Source organism: Arabidopsis lyrata, assembly GCF_000004255.2.
Source record: "Arabidopsis lyrata subsp. lyrata unplaced genomic scaffold ARALYscaffold_8, whole genome shotgun sequence".
Classification (NCBI taxonomy): Eukaryota; Viridiplantae; Streptophyta; class Magnoliopsida; order Brassicales; family Brassicaceae; genus Arabidopsis; species Arabidopsis lyrata.
The window spans coordinates 10,559,652-10,578,048 of record NW_003302548.1 but is presented as its reverse complement, the minus strand read 5'-3'; the positions used below and the strand labels follow the sequence as shown (position 1 = coordinate 10,578,048).

The 18,397-nt window shown below is 38.1% G+C and overlaps 2 protein-coding genes across 2 annotated transcripts; one reads left to right on the top strand and one right to left on the bottom strand.

Moving 5' to 3' along the window:
• Window positions 1-8,097: 8,097 nt before the first annotated feature.
• Window positions 8,098-10,419, bottom strand: LOC9301665 (protein ROOT PRIMORDIUM DEFECTIVE 1). Its single transcript, XM_002863801.2, has 2 exons — window positions 10,099-10,419; window positions 8,098-9,944 (listed from the first exon to the last, which is right to left on the bottom strand). The coding sequence occupies exon 2, from the start codon at window positions 9,916-9,918 to the stop codon at window positions 8,665-8,667; it is 1,254 nt and encodes a 417-aa protein (XP_002863847.1). The 5' UTR covers window positions 9,919-9,944; window positions 10,099-10,419; the 3' UTR covers window positions 8,098-8,664.
• Window positions 10,420-10,481: 62 nt separating this feature from the next.
• Window positions 10,482-14,362, top strand: LOC9301664 (chaperone protein dnaJ GFA2, mitochondrial). The gene is made up of 18 exons (XM_002865544.2): window positions 10,482-10,761; window positions 10,840-10,933; window positions 11,032-11,106; window positions 11,192-11,283; window positions 11,376-11,459; window positions 11,552-11,590; window positions 11,696-11,812; window positions 11,963-12,007; window positions 12,097-12,184; window positions 12,282-12,346; window positions 12,441-12,515; window positions 12,698-12,770; window positions 12,859-12,950; window positions 13,041-13,112; window positions 13,269-13,325; window positions 13,619-13,667; window positions 13,829-13,895; window positions 14,002-14,362. The coding sequence occupies exons 1-18, from the start codon at window positions 10,675-10,677 to the stop codon at window positions 14,096-14,098; spliced, it is 1,368 nt and encodes a 455-aa protein (XP_002865590.1). The 5' UTR covers window positions 10,482-10,674; the 3' UTR covers window positions 14,099-14,362.
• The last annotated feature ends 4,035 nt before the right edge of the window (window positions 14,363-18,397 follow it).

Below are 18,397 nucleotides of genomic sequence, written 5' to 3'. Positions count from 1 at the left end.
CCCCTTTTTTCCCCTCATATGTGTCTACCTCTTGAGTGCTCTCTGCCCATTGCTCACTTTGGAGAGGCACTTGACTGGCTTCATTTTCAGTCCATGGTTGACTATTGAGCAGGTCCAAGGACCCAGAACATTAAGTAAATGGATTGGAAGACTCTATTACACCACTTCTGGCTGAGATGAAGAAATAAAGAAAGAAAGACAGAAAGAATAAAGAAAGAATAAAGAAAGTAGAAAGACAGAAGAAAGACAGAAGAAAGACAAAAGAAAGACAGAAGAAAGAGGCGGAAAGAATAAACAATTCTGTGTGGTTGTTTATATTGATCAGTCTAACAACTTGATCACACAGATAACAACTAACAAGCATTGATCACATTCAAACAACCATTGATCACTTCAAAGTAAACAACTAACAAGCATTGATCACAGTGTAACAAGCATTGATCACACACATAGCATCAACAAAACATGATGTAGAGAGATACTAAACAACTAACAAGCATTTATCACAGTCTAACAAGCATTTATCACATATCTTTACCTAATCAAAGCACACTAACTTCAGTCTTAACCAAGCAATCTTAACCACACTCATTTCAGTCTTAACAAAGCATTTATTATAGTTTAAATGTACCTTATATCAAATTACTCAGATTTTTGCACAGATTCCTAAGTAGCTTTAACCGCATGGTTAGACATTCCAAGGTTGGAGTAGAACCTTCTCCGCAATATCATCAAGTACAGAGTTATGAAACTACATAGTCAATGCAGCCAACAAAATCAACTGTTTCATAACATAATTAAAAGCACACCATAGGTTCTGGTATCAGCAACAAACTTTATATAGTTTTAGATAAACTCACCATGAAATCACTAGCGTGTATTGTGCCTAGTTCCATTGCTTGACTTTTGGCGACATGCAATGTACATGCAGTGTAATACCCCTCACCAAGACTAGGACTTGGCCGAGAACTGGCTATCGAGGAGAATTCTACCGCGATCGAAGAGCATGAATTTTTGAAGTTGAACCAAAGTATTCAAGGACAAATACCAAAGTTTTGATCGAAGAAAAATTGACGTTTCCCACGAACGAACGAGTAGATAAGGACGTTTAAGCCTATCTATTGCGTACGGATAAGACCGTCTGAGGCTATCCGCGCATACGGATAAGATCGTCCGTTCTTATCCGCTGTTTTGGATAGAAATACGTATAAGCTCGTTTATGCCCATCCGTCCACCTCATGCTTATCCCACCGACCTACCCATACTATAAATACCCCCCTCACTTCGTCATTTTTCTCCACACCAAAACCCGAAACCTCACCTAAAGCCGTCCGAGAGTTTCCGAGCGAGTCTCCGCGAGCGTAGAGTCTAGGCATCGGGTAGTCGAGGTAAGTTTTTCCGGTCGTGTGATGTAGCACACGATTAGGTGGTTAGTTTATTTAAGTATTTATTTAATTAATTAGTTTATTATGAGGTTAGTTTAGAGGTTTATTAATTATGCTTAGTATTAATTATTAAGTTAATTATGCTTAGTATAGTTAATTGGATCCTCGGTTATACGTTAAGTCGTATGATCGGGTTATCGTTGTTATTAAATTAGGGTTGGAATCCGGAAGCTTTTGGTCTTAGATTCTAGCCGGAGCCTATGCTATAAAGTAATTGGTCTTGCTTCGCCGGAATTAATGTTCACGCCTCTGTCTCAGGTCATCAGCAGATTAGGAGCCTCCCCAACGGTGATGTTTTGTTCTAAGGTTCTCTTGTTTTGTACATGTTTCTGCATTGTAAGTGACCATTGCATTGCTGTCAAAAAAAAAAAAAAAAATGTGACCATTGCCTAGGCCCAATCTTTTGGGAGGTCCATATTAATGGATATTAGTAGTTTTAAAAAAATAATAATAATAATAATTAAATTACTCGACAGTTAAAAAAAACTTTATATTAATTTTATGTAAAAACAAACTCCATGAATTTTAAACAATCATCATGTTATGAATCTCGTGTATTCTCTTGGTTAATGAATGAGGTTACAACTTATATATACACAGTAAGGGAGACAAATCTCAATTGGACTAGGAAACCCTAAAGCCCAAAGCCCACTAAGACTAACATAAACCGTTATTGGGCGAGTCTTCTAAAAGCTAGACATGGACCTTCTAGAACATGGACATGGGCCTTCTAGAACATGGACATGGGCCACGGTTATGGAGTCCATCCGTTATGTGGTTTACAACACTCCCCCTTGGATGACATAACCGTGTAGATACCAAAGGATCTTTGTAATGCGCTTGGGGATGCTGCCTCATTAAAACCTTACCAGGAAAACCCATTGGAACAAAACAACGGTGAAGGAAAAAGAGTACAGCACGCATTACTCCCCCTGTTTTGGTCATATCCCTACAAGTCCTTAAGTCTCCGCATTCCAATTTGATGCGTGAGCTTCCTTAATGTTGTTGTCGGTAGTGCTTTAGTGAAGAGATCGACTGAGTTGTTGCTTGAACGAACTTGCACCACTTGAACTTCACCATCCTTTTGTAGTTGTCCTTGAGCTGAGCGATACATGGCTACGTTGTCTTCACATATGATGGTCTTTGATGTTGTAGTAGCTGCGCCTTGAAGAAGGCTGCCTACGTACCCTTGGAAGGGATCAAGCCACACGTAGTTCCTATTTATTGACCATGCCATAATCTGATCTTACCTGCATCAGCAAAACAAACTAAACCAAAGCAAACTAGACATTCTTTGGTTAGATCAGTATAGAATAAAACCCAAATAAACAAAGTAGGAAGAATAAACTTTAAAATTTAACCAAACCTTCCTTCAAACCTTTCTAGTGTCTCTGAGTTGATCATGAACTAAATTTAGACAAAGGAGGTTCACGGCAAAACATATGTCTGGTCTAGTGTGGCTAGTCAAGTACATTAACGCTCCTATGGCACTGAGGTATGGCAGTTCAGGACCGAAAACTTCTTCATCGTCCTTCTTTGGACCAAATGGATCACTATCCAATCCAAGGCTTCTCACCACCATTGGGCCTGGTCAATGGGCGGGCCTGGTCCTTATTAAATATCCTTGAGTACTTTTCAGTATATGCCTTTTGATGCACAAGGATTCCATTATTCATGTACTCAGGTTGTAATCTCTAACAGAACTTAATTATTGCCTAGGTCTTTCATTTAGATATACTCAACTGTTTGGTCGATTACCCAGAGGTTTAAATTATTCATATACACTGCTATGATTACAAATCCTTTGTTTGCAAACCTTTTTATGAAAATACATGGACTAATGGGATCATTTATAACATTCCATACGCCCATTTGGTCTAAGTCCATGAAAGGATTTGTCTAGCCTTATGCAGTGATATTCTCGAGAATCTTTCTTATCTTTGAGCTCAATACCCTCTGGTAATCTCATATATATTATCCAGTGGACTTATATAAATATGCAGGCATTACATCCATTAGCCGCAAATCAAGTCTTTCTCTTTTATATAGCCAGACTTAGCAAAATTTAAATGTCTTAGCATCCACCACAGGGGAGTATGTTTCTTCATAATCTATCCCCGGTCTTTGTGAGAATCCTTGTGCTATAACCTGTGCCTTATATCTCACGATTTCATTATTCTCATTTCTCTTCTTCACAAAGACCCATTTGTGTCCTACTGGTTTTTACATCGAATGGTGTCCTTAAGGTCGGACCAAACTCATTCCTTTTCTTAATGATTCTTAGCTCCACGTTTTATGGTCTTGTACCATTTAATCAATCAAGTCTTTGAGTGCACTCTAGTATAGACGTGGGCTCCTGATCCTCATTTATATTCATAAATTCAAGTGCTACCTTGCATGCAAAATCATCTTATGTCGACATTTCTTATATGTTCCATTATGTTCCAGACATGATATAATCGATTTGAGATTTATTATGGTCAGGACCTTTAATACTTTGCAGCTTGGCGTCCCAAGCTACATTATATGGTACATGTACCTTAGAGCCGGCCGGCCTTATCTCCATGTCTGGGATGGTTTCCTTAGTAACCTCGGATTCCTATTGCACCTTTATTTAATTTCCGAGGGTTTTTATCATTGGAACTTATTGGTCTACCACGTTTCTTACGTTGTCTAGACTCTGTAGCAACTTGATTGTGTTCCTTTTGAACATCAATACGTACTGGTGCATTACAAGCTGGTATGTACGCTTTTGTAACTCTCTTTGGGTCATCAAAGGAATCTGGCAATTCATTAGCTAGCTTTTGCAAATTTATTATCTTACGGACCTCTGAATCACACATCAGAGTCCGAGGATCTTTCCAATTTAAGGATGTTTGATTCCATGATATTTCTTTGACCAGCTTGTTTTGTCTCTCCACCTAAAGTAGGAAATTCGGATTCATTAAAATGACAATCCGCGTATCTAGCCTTAAATAGATCACCCGTAGTTGGCTCTAGATACTTAATAATGGTGGGAGAATCAAATCCAACATATATTCCCATCCTCCTTTGAGGTCCCATCTTTGTTCTATGTGGTGGAGCAATCGGTACATATACGGCACACCCGAAAGTCTTTAGATGGGATATGTCTGGCTCATGACCCATGAGTAATTGGGATGGTGAATATTTATGTTCACTAGATGGCCTTATGCGTATAAGCTCTGATGCATGTAAAACAGCATGTTCCCAAGCGGCTACTGGAAGCTTCAACCTCATGAGTAATGGTCGAGCTATCAATTGAATTTGTTTAATGAAGGATTCCGCTAATCCATTATGTGTATGTACATGTGCCACGGGATGTTCCACACTTACCTCCATGGACATGCAGTAGTCATTAAACGCTTGGGACATGAATTCACCGGCATTATCTAGACGTATAGTCTTAAGCGGAAAATCTGGAAAGTGGGCTCTCAGTCTTATGATTTGGGCCATGCGGTATTTAAGACCGAATCATGCAATCGATTTTAGACTAGTCCATGCGGTATTTAAGACCAAACCATGCGACTATCTTGTCTATGCATCAATGAGGACCATGAAATATCTAAATGTCCCACATGGTGGGTGTATTGGTCCACATATATCCCCTTGTATCCTTTCCAGAAAGTTTAAGGTCTCTTTATTTATCTTAGCCGGTGATGGCCTTATAATGAGTTTCCCTTGTGAACATGCTTCACACGTGAGATTCTTAGGGATAACTCTTTTCTCTTTTAGGGTGTGCCCCTTTGAATTAGTTATTAGTTTACGCATCATACTATGACCCGGATGGCCAAGCCGGTCATGCCATAAAGTGAATTTCTCGATGAACTCTCTGTTCATTGCCATATTAGCTTCGATCATATCGATTTTAGCATAGTAGAGACTAGTGGATAATGCGGGTATAGTCTCTAGGACTTTCTTATGTCCTTTGGTGATCTCAATTATATTTAGGAATTCTTTGTTCCCTTCACCTTTTGTTTCAATATGGAAACCATTCAATCTTATTTCTTTGAAACTCAATAAGCTCCTCTTTGAGCTGGGTGAATATAAGGCATCGCTTAGTTCAAGATGCGTGCCATTTGGTAATAGAATATGGGTTTGGCCGTAGCCCTCAATAAGATTTGCTATACCCGCTATAGTGCTAATATTGGCATTTTTTCATTATGAGATTTAGGAAAATATCTCTTATCTTTTGTGTGGCTCCACTATCCACCACAAATATGTTCTTGTCCTCGGCCATTTCTTATATGGACAAGAATCATGTTTTAAACATAAAATAATATAAAATAAATTCAAGGAAATAACAATCAATGAAAACATAAAATGCAAAGAAAACATAGAGGTTTTGATGTCGAACTCAGATTTATCAACTTGATTCTTTTAGGCAATCAGAAGTCTCATACTCTATTAGATCATCTTGATCATGTTCACCATCTTTATATACCAAATGGGCTTTAGGATTCTTCCTTTTCACACTCTCTTGATAGAGGTCACAACGATGTTTGGAAGTCCTACATATCTTAGCCCAATGGTTCTCCATTCCACATCTATGGCATACTCATTTGGTCGAGTGTTGTGGTTTGGAAATACCACATCGTCCTCGCCCTCGACCACGGCCGGAATTGGGTCTACATCCACGGTTATAGTGGTCCACGGCCGGATGAGTATAGTGGCCACAACCACGTCCTTTCCATCCACTACGGCTACGGCCGTGTGGTCTATTACTTTAGACGTGGTTAGATTCTTTGGATTCTTTCTTATCCTCTGCGGCCTTATTGGCATTAGGTAATGGGGTTAATCTATGAGGTCGTAATTCACTGTTTTTATCAGTAAGTCATTATTTTGCTCATCAAGCAATAGACTCATCCACGGACTTATAGTCCTGGATTATGAGACTCTCAATAAGATGGTGGCTAATATTGCCTTGTATCTATCTTTCTCTCTTGGCATTATTGCCTTATTAGATACATTCACCAAGTCCTTTTGACTTTTAGGATAATCTTAGTATCCATTGCCCATTTTAAATAATTATCTCCTAAGAGATTTAGGGCAGTAAAATACAAGTTGTAATTCAACATCTACAAGGAAAAGTTTTGAGTCAAAATCATGTAATCGTTAGTGTCATGCAGTATTTGAGACCGAACCATGAATCGATTTACTTAGGGATTTGACTTTCCTCTTTTGCTTAGGATTAGATTTTCTCTTTTGCTTAGGATTAGATTTCCTCTTTTAATTAGGATTAACTTTTCCTTTTCCTTTTAGGATTTACTTTCCTCTTTACTCTAGGATTAATTTTCCTATTTCACTTATGATTTTAGATTTTTAAGATTTCCTATTTTATTTAGGATTTGGAAATTTTCTATTTCTTAAGGTTTTCCTATCTTGAATAGGATTTATGAATTTCCTAATTTAATTAGGATTTAGAGTATTTTAGAATTTCCTATTTACAATAGGATTTAGGATTTTATTTAGGTTTTCCTGCTTTCTTTAGGATTTAATTTTTCCTATTTTAATTAGGATTTCAGGGTTTTAAGATTTCCTATTTTAATTAGGATTTCAGGGTTTTAAGATTTCCTATTTTAATTAGGATTTTAGGGTTTTAAGATTTCCTATTTTAATTAGGATTTTAGGGTTTTTAGGATTTTCCTATTTACAATAGGAAACTTCATTTTCTAGGTTTTTAGGGTTTAGGGATTCATGCGGTTTTAGGGATTTGGATTTCTAACAATTTGAGCATGAAGCAATCATAGAAACAAACAAACTAAACAACCTAACAACATTAACCAATCGATTTATATTTTAGGGTTTAGGTTTCGGATTTGATCCGATTTAGGGTTTTAGGTTTTAGACTTATAAAGTTTCGGCCATTAGCTTAGGTATTTTCGATTTGCGATTTTAGGTTTTGGCAATAAAACTTCTCTAGCAACTTAGGCGAGTTTAGCTTAAGTAATAATCAACTTTTCTAGTAACCTAAACGAGTCAAACAATCGGATCTCACAAGCAATAGCAATCGCTTAGAAAATCAAGGTTCGTTTTAGGTCTTAGCCGTTTGTTAGATCCAAATTCGAGTTGGGTTCTTTAGCTTTAGGGTTTGTTGTTTTACCTTTCACCTTTGGGGTTGTATGGACTAGAACCGGGAGCTAAAGACCTCGGTAACTCACGCTGCTGCAACGAACCGCAAACAGTACCATGATGAACAGTGTCACGATGAACATTGCCGCGATGAACAGTCTCGCGATGAACAGTGTCGCGATGAACAGTACCGCAATGAACAGTGTCGGTGTGAACAGTATTTTGCGATTTTTAGGGTTAGGGTTGTTAAGAGCAAATTCGTGCTGATAACGTGTTATGAATCTCGTGTATTCTCTTGATTAATGAATGAGGTTACAACTTATATATACACAATAAGGGAGACAAATCCCAATTGGACTAGGAAACCCTAAAACCCAAAGCCCACTAAGACTAACATAAACCGTCATTGGGCGAATATTCTAAAAGCTAGACATGAATCTTCTAGAACATGGACATAGGCCTTCTAGAACATGGACATGGGCCACGGTTATGGAGTCCATCCGTTATGTGGTTTACAACACATCACCTTTTTTTTTATTATTAATTTCGGAAATTCATCTCATTTCATAAATATGTAATATTATTTCCAGATACGAAAACAACAAGGTTTTGAATTTGTTGTATGTTAAGAGACCGATTCAAATGACAAATAAAGAACAACCACACTATCAACGATCCAATGTATGCCTCAGACCAATAATTCATCTTCCGGAAAACACGATGTCATGACTCAGATTGACTAAAGGTGTATGCACGCTTCAAACAAGACAAGTCCAAAGTAATTTACCCATTCCTCTTTCTATGTCCTTGTTACGCGTTTAGAGAACCGGCAACAATCAATCAACCAGCTTTTGTTTGCTAGCGAAAATGCTAAAAGCTCACTTGAAAATGTCGTCTGTTGCGTTCCATCAAATGAGGTTTTTGTTTTTAACATCGCAGCTTGGAAGATTGTGGGAAAGATGAAGTATCAGATTCAGTTGACTGAATTTAAATGGAGAACCCCATTCACTGCCGAAAGCTCAGGCTTAGATGCAGAATGCGATCTTTAACTCTCACACCTTCTGCGACGTCTTGATTTGGTTCCATTGTAACAAAACTTGTACCCGGACTCACTACTAAAACATCCGTTTTATGTTTCTTTAACTAGATGACAATCAGAGTCGTATCGAGATTTCGGATTATTGTCTGACTCTTCTTCTTCTGACCAAACCGGATAAATTGTCTTGATATTGTTCTTCCCCGAATCAGTATCAACAGATTTCTGATATAGTCCCCGACTTCTATCCAGAAACCCTTCATTCATCATGTTTGCGAATTTTTCCCTGATTTCAACGAGAGGGTGCTTTTCAATGAGATGTCGCCTATCATATGCTTCTCTAAGGATCACTGTCTGCGTATCACATTTCATAGAAATGTAGAAAATACCCGGGTGACGCTCAAATACTTTGGTGAACTTCTGCGGAAGTGCAAACGGTTTACGAAGATTGCTAACGTTTTTCCTCTCTGTCTTTTTCCCAATTGTTAGATGAAGAAGTTCGTGAAACACTCCGACATTTCTCTTCTCTGACAAATCAGTTCTTGGATCCAAATGAGATGCATCGACATAAGGTGAGGTATAAGGGAGTCTCTGCCATTCTTGGAGCCACTCCATGCTCTTCCTTTTCAATCCAAACCCCCTCGTAAATTTAACCGGAAAGGCTATATGATCATTATTTCCAACGTCCTCTTTTATCTGCAGTTGGGAAACAGCAAGGTGTTCATCCCAATATATCAATTTCAAACCATCAAGATCACTAGACAACTTCACCAAACAGAACAAATCCGGGTGCTTAGGAATCAATGAATCTCTATAATCATACGGCAAACCCAAATCCCATCTGAGATGATCAATGGAATGTAGCGAAAGTGTTCTTTCACACGTAAGCATAAGAAGTTTACACAACCTCACAATAACATCCTTTTCGTTAACCCGTAAAACATCAGCTTCTTCACAATAAAGATCAATCGCCTCACACGTTAAACCAAAGCAAGGAACACTAGTACCTGCATTATCCCAATAACAATGCTCCACAAAAATGTTGGGATATCTCCGAATAAACGCCGAAAGCTTAAGATCTTGAGGCAAACCGAGCTGACCGCGGTGAGGCAAAAGCTTAAAGATAGGTAGTTTCAAATCAGGAGAAGCCGAAATAACTGAAACGAGATTACAAACTGCTTTAAGATGCTTTTCACGAACCACAACAGCATCAAGTTCTTTATCTTTAACCCATTTCAACTTAACGTTAACTAAACCACATCTCTGCTGATATAAAAAATCAAACCTTTCTCTGCATTTACACAAACTAGTAGACAAATTAACTCTTCCCTGTAGCAACCACCGCATTATAGCGAAACCCTAATGCCAATAACCTGCGTACAATAGCTTAGCTTAAAGTTTCGAAATTTACAGCTAAATTGCTCAAAGTTTTCATCTTTTATGTTAAAATTGAAATTGTAGGACGATGAACACTGGAAAAATTAGATGGTTGAGGAGGAACATGTCAATCTAAATCATAAAAATTACCAGAAATCACGAAGGTGACTGTTAATTACAGTTTTCTAGTCATTTCTTGGTCAGACGAACACAATCGTGCTCCTCAACGACGGCGAAGTTACAGAGACGACGGCAACTTTAGTTCTGATGGATTTTTTAGAGTAATAATGGGTCGAGTCGAGTCGGGTCGGGTCAGATCGATTGGGCGAGTTATAAGGAAAGTGACTGTTATGTACAATTTACCGGTCAATCGTGCGCAACGACGGCGAGTTACAGAGACGATGTCAACAATAGTTCTGTTTTGTATTTCATTGGGCCGATGAGCCCATTTAGGGGTTATCACTGGATGGGCCGGGTCGGGTTGGTTGATTTGGGTCGGATATGATGGGTGGGTTGAGTAAGAAAAGGTCAAACCCGGTATTGTGTGGCGAACAACAGAAATTGCTTTCTTCTACACAGTTCTGCAGCAACAAAACAGGGTTTTTGCTAGGGTTTTAACTTTGGCTGCTCTGTCTCAATCTCTGGAGACTTAAACCCACTTACTAAATCTCCATTGAATTTGGGTAGAAGCTTAAAGATCGAAGCTTGAAAAAGCCTCGAGTAAAAATGGTCCCTTCCAATGGCGCAAAGGTTCTTCGCTTGTTGACTCGTCGATGTCTCTCTTCATCGCTTCTTCAAGATTTAGGCAATCAGGTTCATACTCCTCTTCTTTTTTTTCTCTATATCTCTCTCAATTGATTTCAAATTGGTTAACTTTTTCCTAATTTGCAGAAACTGAGAGGAGTATGTATTGGGGGTTATAGGAGATTGAATACAGGTGTTGGCAATCATGCCAAGGTTCTTGGAGATTACGCTTCAAAATCTGGTAATTTGGTTTATAAGAAAATGTAGTTTTTATGAATTGTTTGTGTGTGTGTGATTGAGTTTTTTTGAGGGTTTTAACATTGTGATCTTGTAATGTAGGACATGATCGGAAATGGATCAACTTTGGAGCTTTTAATACTAATTTTGGTTCAACTAGGTCATTTCATGGAACAGGTATGATTTGAGGTTTTATAAATTCTCACAGTTGTTGGATTGATTTTATAATTGAATCGAGTTTTTTGCGGTTTTTGAATACTAGGTTCTTCCTTTATGTCTGCTAAGGACTACTATAGTATTCTTGGAGTGAGTAAGAATGCACCAGAAGGTGAAATCAAGAAGGCTTATTATGGGGTATGGACGATTTGGTTGTGATCGAATATGTTCATTTGATAGAGCTTCTGGTTTCTCATTGATTGATGCTATTTTTTGTTTCTGTTGTACAGCTTGCTAAGAAACTCCATCCTGATATGAATAAAGATGACCCAGAAGCTGAGAAGAAGTTCCAGGAGGTCTCAAAAGCATATGAAGTGAGTTTTGACTTTTTAGATGAAATGATTTGGTTTGATCTGTTGGAATCTTATACTGAAGGGAATTGTGGTTTGGGATTTTTTTGGATCAGATTTTGAAAGATAAGGAGAAGCGTGACCTTTATGACCAGGTAAATAGCCCCATAATATTTCCTTGGATTCCGTTATAGCAAGCTGGCATGGCTCCCTCGGTTAAGTATTTGAGATGTGATGTAAGTTTGTTGTTATGCCTGCAGGTTGGACATGAAGCATTTGAGCAAAATGCTAGTGGTGGGTTTCCAAATGATCAAGGCTTCGGTGGTGGTGGTGGTGGGTTTAACCCATTTGATATCTTTGGGAGCTTCAATGGCGATGTAATACTTTTCTTTCTTGGTTTTGATCTAATATCTTCCACTCAAAAGAATGTTGTTTACTAATTTGATAGCCATGTCATATTTCCTTTTAATGGAAGTGGCTTATTAATCAAAATCCTTGGTTCACACGCTAATTCTTTTGGAAATCAGATTTTCAACATGTACCGGCAAGATATTGGAGGTCAAGATGTCAAGGTATTGCGATCTGCTTATTTTCCTAGAGATAATTTTGGTGCTCTCAGATTAATAGGTTTCTCTTTTCTTTCCTTTTTTACTGTTGTAAGGTTATGCTTGATCTTTCTTTCATGGAAGCTGTTCAAGGATGCTCCAAAACTGTGACTTTTCAAACCGAGGTGGCTTGTAATACTTGTGGTATGTATATATTTCTATGATCAAAGTGCTTCATATGTTGTTATTATCTCAGTCTCAAGTTACTTATTGTTGTTTTCTTTCTTACTTTCACATTCAGGTGGACATGGTGTTCCTCCTGGTACCAAACGAGAGAAATGCAAAGCCTGTAATGGCTCTGGGATGGTCAGTCTCCTGTGACAAAACTCTAGTTTGAACACTGTATTTATAAATTCCGTTTTTTATTGTGGTTTTAAAGTGCTCCAGTTACGTTTTTCAGACATCAATGAGAAGGGGTATGTTAAGCATCCAAACGACTTGCCAGAAGTGTGGTGGAGCTGGTCAAACGTTCTCAGTATGTCATATATTTAATAATTTCACTTTTTATAACTTGCATAGGTGTTTTATCTGTGTATGTGTGTCTACATATACGCAAAGACAGACACCAGTTCTGTCGAATTTATCCCAAATGTTTGGTCTTTTAGGTTTCTATTACTAGTATATTTCTGATCAATTTTCTTGTGTTGATATTACTAGAGTATTTGCAAATCCTGTAGAGGGGCTAGAGTTGTTCGAGGACAGAAGTCAGTGAAAGTCAATATCGATCCAGGTAAATTTCTTTTTGCATATCTATAGGTAAATTTTTTTTGATGTTGTTTTCATCACTTTTGAGATCTCACATTTGTTTCATCTCTCAGGGGTTGACAATAGTGATATATTAAAGGTGGCAAGGGTGGGTGGGGCTGATCCTGAAGGTGACCAGCCTGGAGATCTTTATGTTACTCTCAAGGTGACTTTACTGATGTCAACTTTCTAATGGACAGTCATAGGTAAAATCATTTAATTGCATTCTCAATAACTTGTCTGTATTCCTTTTTAGGTTCGTGAAGATCCTGTGTTCCGCAGAGAAGGATCAGATATTCATGTGGATGCGGTTCTCAGTGTTACCCAGGTGAAATGACATTTGTCTTGTCAATCCTGTATCTAAAAGTTCATATGTGTTTTTGCCTTCAGCATCTATTTTGGACTTCTGGTGCAGTATCCGTGAGTTCTAATATCATTATTGTATTGTTCATGATAACTGAGTATATTTGTCATCTTTTTTCAGGCTATTCTTGGAGGAACCATTCAAGTTCCAACACTCACCGGCGATGTTGTCGTGAAGGTTTCTGAAAACTTTTCTCATTTTCTTTTACATGCTTTACGATTAAAACTCTAGTTATGTCAATGGCCAGCGTGCTTGCCGGCTTAACGAACAATTTCTACAATAATAAATAACATTCGCTAGCCAATGAAGCATAAATGCTTATATTCTTTGATGAAAAAGACAATCAGATTTTTGCTTGCTAGCTAACTAATACTTAATTACAGTGTCGGGTTTTTTTCCCCACTTGGTGTAGTTAGGGCTGATATTTGGAACTTGTCCAGTAATCTAACTTGGAAACTCTTTTGTTACAGGTCCGTCCTGGAACCCAACCTGGTCACAAAGTAGTGCTAAGGAATAAAGGTGAGCTCATTTGTTTGTGTCGATAAGTTCAGTCGTAAAATAACTGAAAGATGAAAGAAACTTTTGAGTATGATCGTCTTGAATTGGGCTAATTACTGTCTCACTGGATATTAATAGCAATGCAACAAAACATGACGTGCTTTTGTTAACCATACAAACAGGTATTAGAGCAAGAAAGTCGACTAGATTTGGGGATCAATATGTGCATTTCAACGTCAGCATCCCTGCGTAAGTCTCATAAAACCCCATGTAAATGGAATCTAAAAATGATATATAATAGTAAGGCTCCACATCGTAATCTCTTATTATTATACTTGTGTATGTTCTTTGGCAGAAATATAACGCAGAGACAGCGTGAACTGCTTGAGGAATTTAGTAAAGCAGAACAAGGTGAATACGAGCAGCGAACAGCATCTGGATCTTCCCAGTGAAAACTCCAAATTCTGCTATAAGCATAAAATGCTGTTGTTGTGGCTGTATCAATGGATATATATCAATCAGACAATGATTGAGATTATATTGCGTAGGATTAGTGAGAGTATTGTCTGGGTTTTACTTTTAACTAATTCTACAATGCTAGAAAGATAAAAAGAAGGCAAAGCCTGTGCTGTGCTGTTATTGCCTTCTGAAAGTTATAGAACTTATGATACGGTTCATTTTTTTTACTATGGTCTATCCCTTTTCGCGCTTCTCAATTTCAATGTCTAATTTCCAACATTTTGTAGCTTACCTCTTTTCTAAGTGTTGCTCAGTTGTGATTCCAACGACAAGAAAGAGACTGCATAACAACAAGAGCGGTTCATATCTGCATTTGGTACAGTTTTATATTGGCTCTATTCGGTTTGTTTTAGGCTTTTAGCTGTTGTCAGTGATGGGCTAAATACGTTTTGGCTACATATTTCGTAATGAACAGATATAAATTGTGAAACTAGAAAGCTTTTGTGTTTCAAATTGTGGATTACATATGTCAAAAAAAAGTTTGGTTTACGCCAAAACCAGTATATATCATGCGAGTGGTCACTGGGAGTAGTTACTTATTTTAAACATGTCGCTCAAAAATAAGAGAATTGGGTGTAAAATAGAGGTTTTAACCCAAATTAATTTTCTTACAACTCATTTTTAAGTCCAAATATATTTACAATATATACAAATGTTAATAACATCCTATATATCGTGTAAAACATGTATGTAGTGTGTATACAAATGTGTTACATGTAGACAACGTTAATAACACTGGTTCAAATTTGATAACCACGTAATAAATGGTTTATTGCATTAAATACACGGCTTGCATTAAATACATAACATTCACTGTACTTTTGTTTAACTGTCATTGGTGAACAGTTTTTTTTTTTTTCGTCAAAACAGAAATTATATTAACTTATGAATGTCATTACAAATTTGTTGTGCAAGCCACAGTGGCTGGGAAACAGAATTAGCGTAAAAAGGAGAAGAAACACAACCAAACTTAGCTAAAACATGAGCAACCTGATTGCCCTCTCTCTTGACAAAATCAAACTTAATACATGAAAATTTTGAAGCCCAAAAACTAATATCCGCCAACAGATTACTAATGGAACTAATTCCCGGGGATCCATTCATTATTTTGATAAGGATTTCACTATCTCCTTCAAAGATTACGTTTTTGAAACCCCGGATCCACGTTTGTTGTAAGGTCGCCAATAATGCCTTTGTTTCCGCTTCAAGTGGTGAAGTCGCAGTGTCCAAAAACAGTGATCCCCAACTTAACGGGATACTTCGATGATTCCTAATAATCCAGCCACCTGTTGCCATTAGATCTTGACTATTGAATCCTGCATCGAAATTACATTTAACAAAGGGTTCAAGTGGTGCTATCCATACTCCGGTATCATGGTTAGAGAGGTTTGGAGCCGGCGTGGGCCTGCTCTGCTTCTTTGTAGCCTTTGTCCATTCCTTTGTATCTGCCTGTGCTTGTAGCACTATCTTTGACGCACCTTCTCTGTAATTATTAAAGACCAAGTTGTTCCTTGATTTCCATAGTCGCCAAAGTAACCACAATGGGAGAAACTTTTGAACAGTGGTGAGACGGTTATCCTGTGAAAGATTTAAAATGCTGGCAATGTTTTCCTCAATGTTCTCTGACATCATGTGTAGACCTGTTAGGGGTGAATTTGCTAATCTCCAAGCCATGATCGAACCAGAACAAGTAAAGAGCGCATGATTTATCGTTTCTTCCTCCCGAAGGCATCGTGGACACATGGAATCAAAGCTCATTCCTCTAGTCCTTAGACGTTCTCTTGTAGCTAATGCACGCGAAAGCACTCTCCAAAGAAAGTGTTTAATCTTCGGCATAATAGGTAGGTTCCAGATTTTATTTTTTAACTCCACTGAACCATGTGGTCTGTTCGTAGGATTCATGTCATCAAGAGGATCATGAATAAGATACCAATAACCAGAGCCAACTGTGTAATCTCCTGAAGAGTTGTAATTCCAAATTAGCTTATCCTTTTTAGGAAATTTTGAGAGGTAGGTGCATTGAATCAGATCATGGTCATTGTCTACAACAAATTCGCTAATCTTCGATGTGTTCCAGAATCGGTAAGAGCCCCTTTGTTGAATTAAAGTACTTAGGGTTTTCTCTTCACAATGTGGCTTTGTGTGTAAAGGCCTAGGTGGGTGGGAATCTACAAAATTATCTATACCAATACGAACGTCTTGCCCATCTCCTACAATGTATCTTGATCCCTTCTTTAACAGTGCAATACCCGACAATAATGACGACCAACCATAAGACTGTAATCGTTTTTCCTTGGCATCCAAAATTGATTCACCATTAAAATATCTAGCCTTCATCAGTCTTGCGAACAAAGAGTTTGGATGTTGAATAATTCTCCATGCTTGTTTTGCAAGCAACGCATCATTGAACTTTGCTAAATCACGGAAGCCTAACCCACCTCCTTTTTTTGAATATTGAAGTCTCTTCCAAGCCACCCGTGGAATACCTCGTCGGTTTGATGTTTTTTCCCACCAAAAATTCATGAGGAGAGAGTCTATCTCCAAGATAATACTTTGGGGTAGTTTAAAACAAGACATCGCATAGACTGGCATTGCGAGAGCAATAGACTTAATCATGATCTCCTTACCCGCTGGTGAAAGGAACTTTGCACTCCAATTTGAGGTTCGTTTTTTGACACGGTCAATAATGTATTCAAACATTTCTTTCTTTTTACGGCCAAATTGCTCTGGGAGTCCAAGATATTTTCCACCTCCGTCCTGATTAGGGATTCCAAAGATAGATTTTAAACGATTCTGCGTAGTCCCAAAAACTCTAGAGCCAAACGTAATCATAGACTTATGAGCATTGATTTTCTGACCGGAGTAATATTCATAGACATCAAAGACCTCTTTAAGAGCGTTACAGTTTTTGGCATTTGCTTGACAGAAAAATAGGCAATCATCCGCAAATTGTAGATGTGTAATTGCCGGAGCTCCATTACCAACTCGAACTCCCCGTAGTTTACCATCAGATGCTTTAGATTTAATGAGATGGCTGAGAATATCACCACAAAGAATAAATAGGTACGGGGACAGGGGGTCTCCTTGCCTTATACCACGTGTTGGTTTAATATTCCCATGTGGTGTTCCATTGATCAATACTGAAAATCGAACAGACCGAACCGCAGCCATCACCCATCCAATCCATTTATCACAAAAACCAAAGAGTCGCATTGTCGTTTCTAGGAAGTCCCATTCAACTCTATTGTACGCTTTGCTTACATCGGTTTTCACCGCCATATAGGTTTGAGAAACACGTTTTCGAACCTTCAGGGAGTGCATTATTTCATGTGTTATCATAACATTATCATTAATGATTCGGCCCGGTATGAAAGCAGCTTGAGCATCAGAAACAATCGAGTCTAAATGAGTTTTTAGACGTCCAACCAAGCATTTGGAGATAACTTTGTACAAGACATTACACAAAGCTATTGGTCTATAATCCGACAACGTTGATGGTTTATCTATCTTGGGAATCAAGCAGAGATTGGTATGATTAATGGTCGGTTTCATTGTTCATGTTTCAAAGAAATGTTTCACCTCCATCACCACATATTTTCCAGCAATGTGCCAACACCGTTTATAGAATCGAGCAGTTAATCCATCCGGTCCTGGCGCCTTATCATCCCCAATTTGGCAAATGGCTTCGTATATTTCATTGTCACTGAAATCCTTTGTTAGATCATTGTTAATTGGTTGAGTAAAAGTTGACTCAAAATTGCAAAGTCCATTGGCGAGACTTGAACCCCATTTGTTGTGTAAATAGAACTGAAGAAATCCTGGGCATGAGCTCCAATGTCATTGTCTCCCATGAAAACACATCCCTGTTCATCATTTATCGACGTTATTCTGTTTTGGGAAAACCTATTTTTCGTACAAGCATGGAAGTAGCTCGTGTTCCGGTCTCCTTCATGCATCCATGTGTTTCTACTTTTTTGTTTCCAATACCTTTCCTCATCACTATATGCTCTATTCAAATCCTGTTGGAGTTGAGGAATTTGTTGTCTGTCCATTCTCCTTGTGCTCTCCATAGCCCTGTTTAGTCTTGATTGGATCGTTCGAATTCTCATGTCAGCATTAAGATTAGACCGATGTTTCAGTTTTGCCATAGCTTGACGACATGACCTTATGCGTTCTATGATTATAATCCCCTGGGAGTTGTTCCTGAAGTTCCATCCTTCATTCACCACGTG

Coding starts and splice junctions, on each gene's coding strand:
- LOC9301665 (XM_002863801.2), bottom strand. CDS start 9,918: ATGCGGTGGTTGCTACAGGGAAGAGTTAATTTGTCTACTAGTTTGTGT.
- LOC9301664 (XM_002865544.2), top strand. CDS start 10,675: ATGGTCCCTTCCAATGGCGCAAAGGTTCTTCGCTTGTTGACTCGTCGA. Junction 11,284..11,375: donor TCAAGAAGGCTTATTATGGG/GTATGGACGATT, acceptor TCTGTTGTACAG/CTTGCTAAGAAACTCCATCC. Junction 12,951..13,040: donor ATCTTTATGTTACTCTCAAG/GTGACTTTACTG, acceptor ATTCCTTTTTAG/GTTCGTGAAGATCCTGTGTT.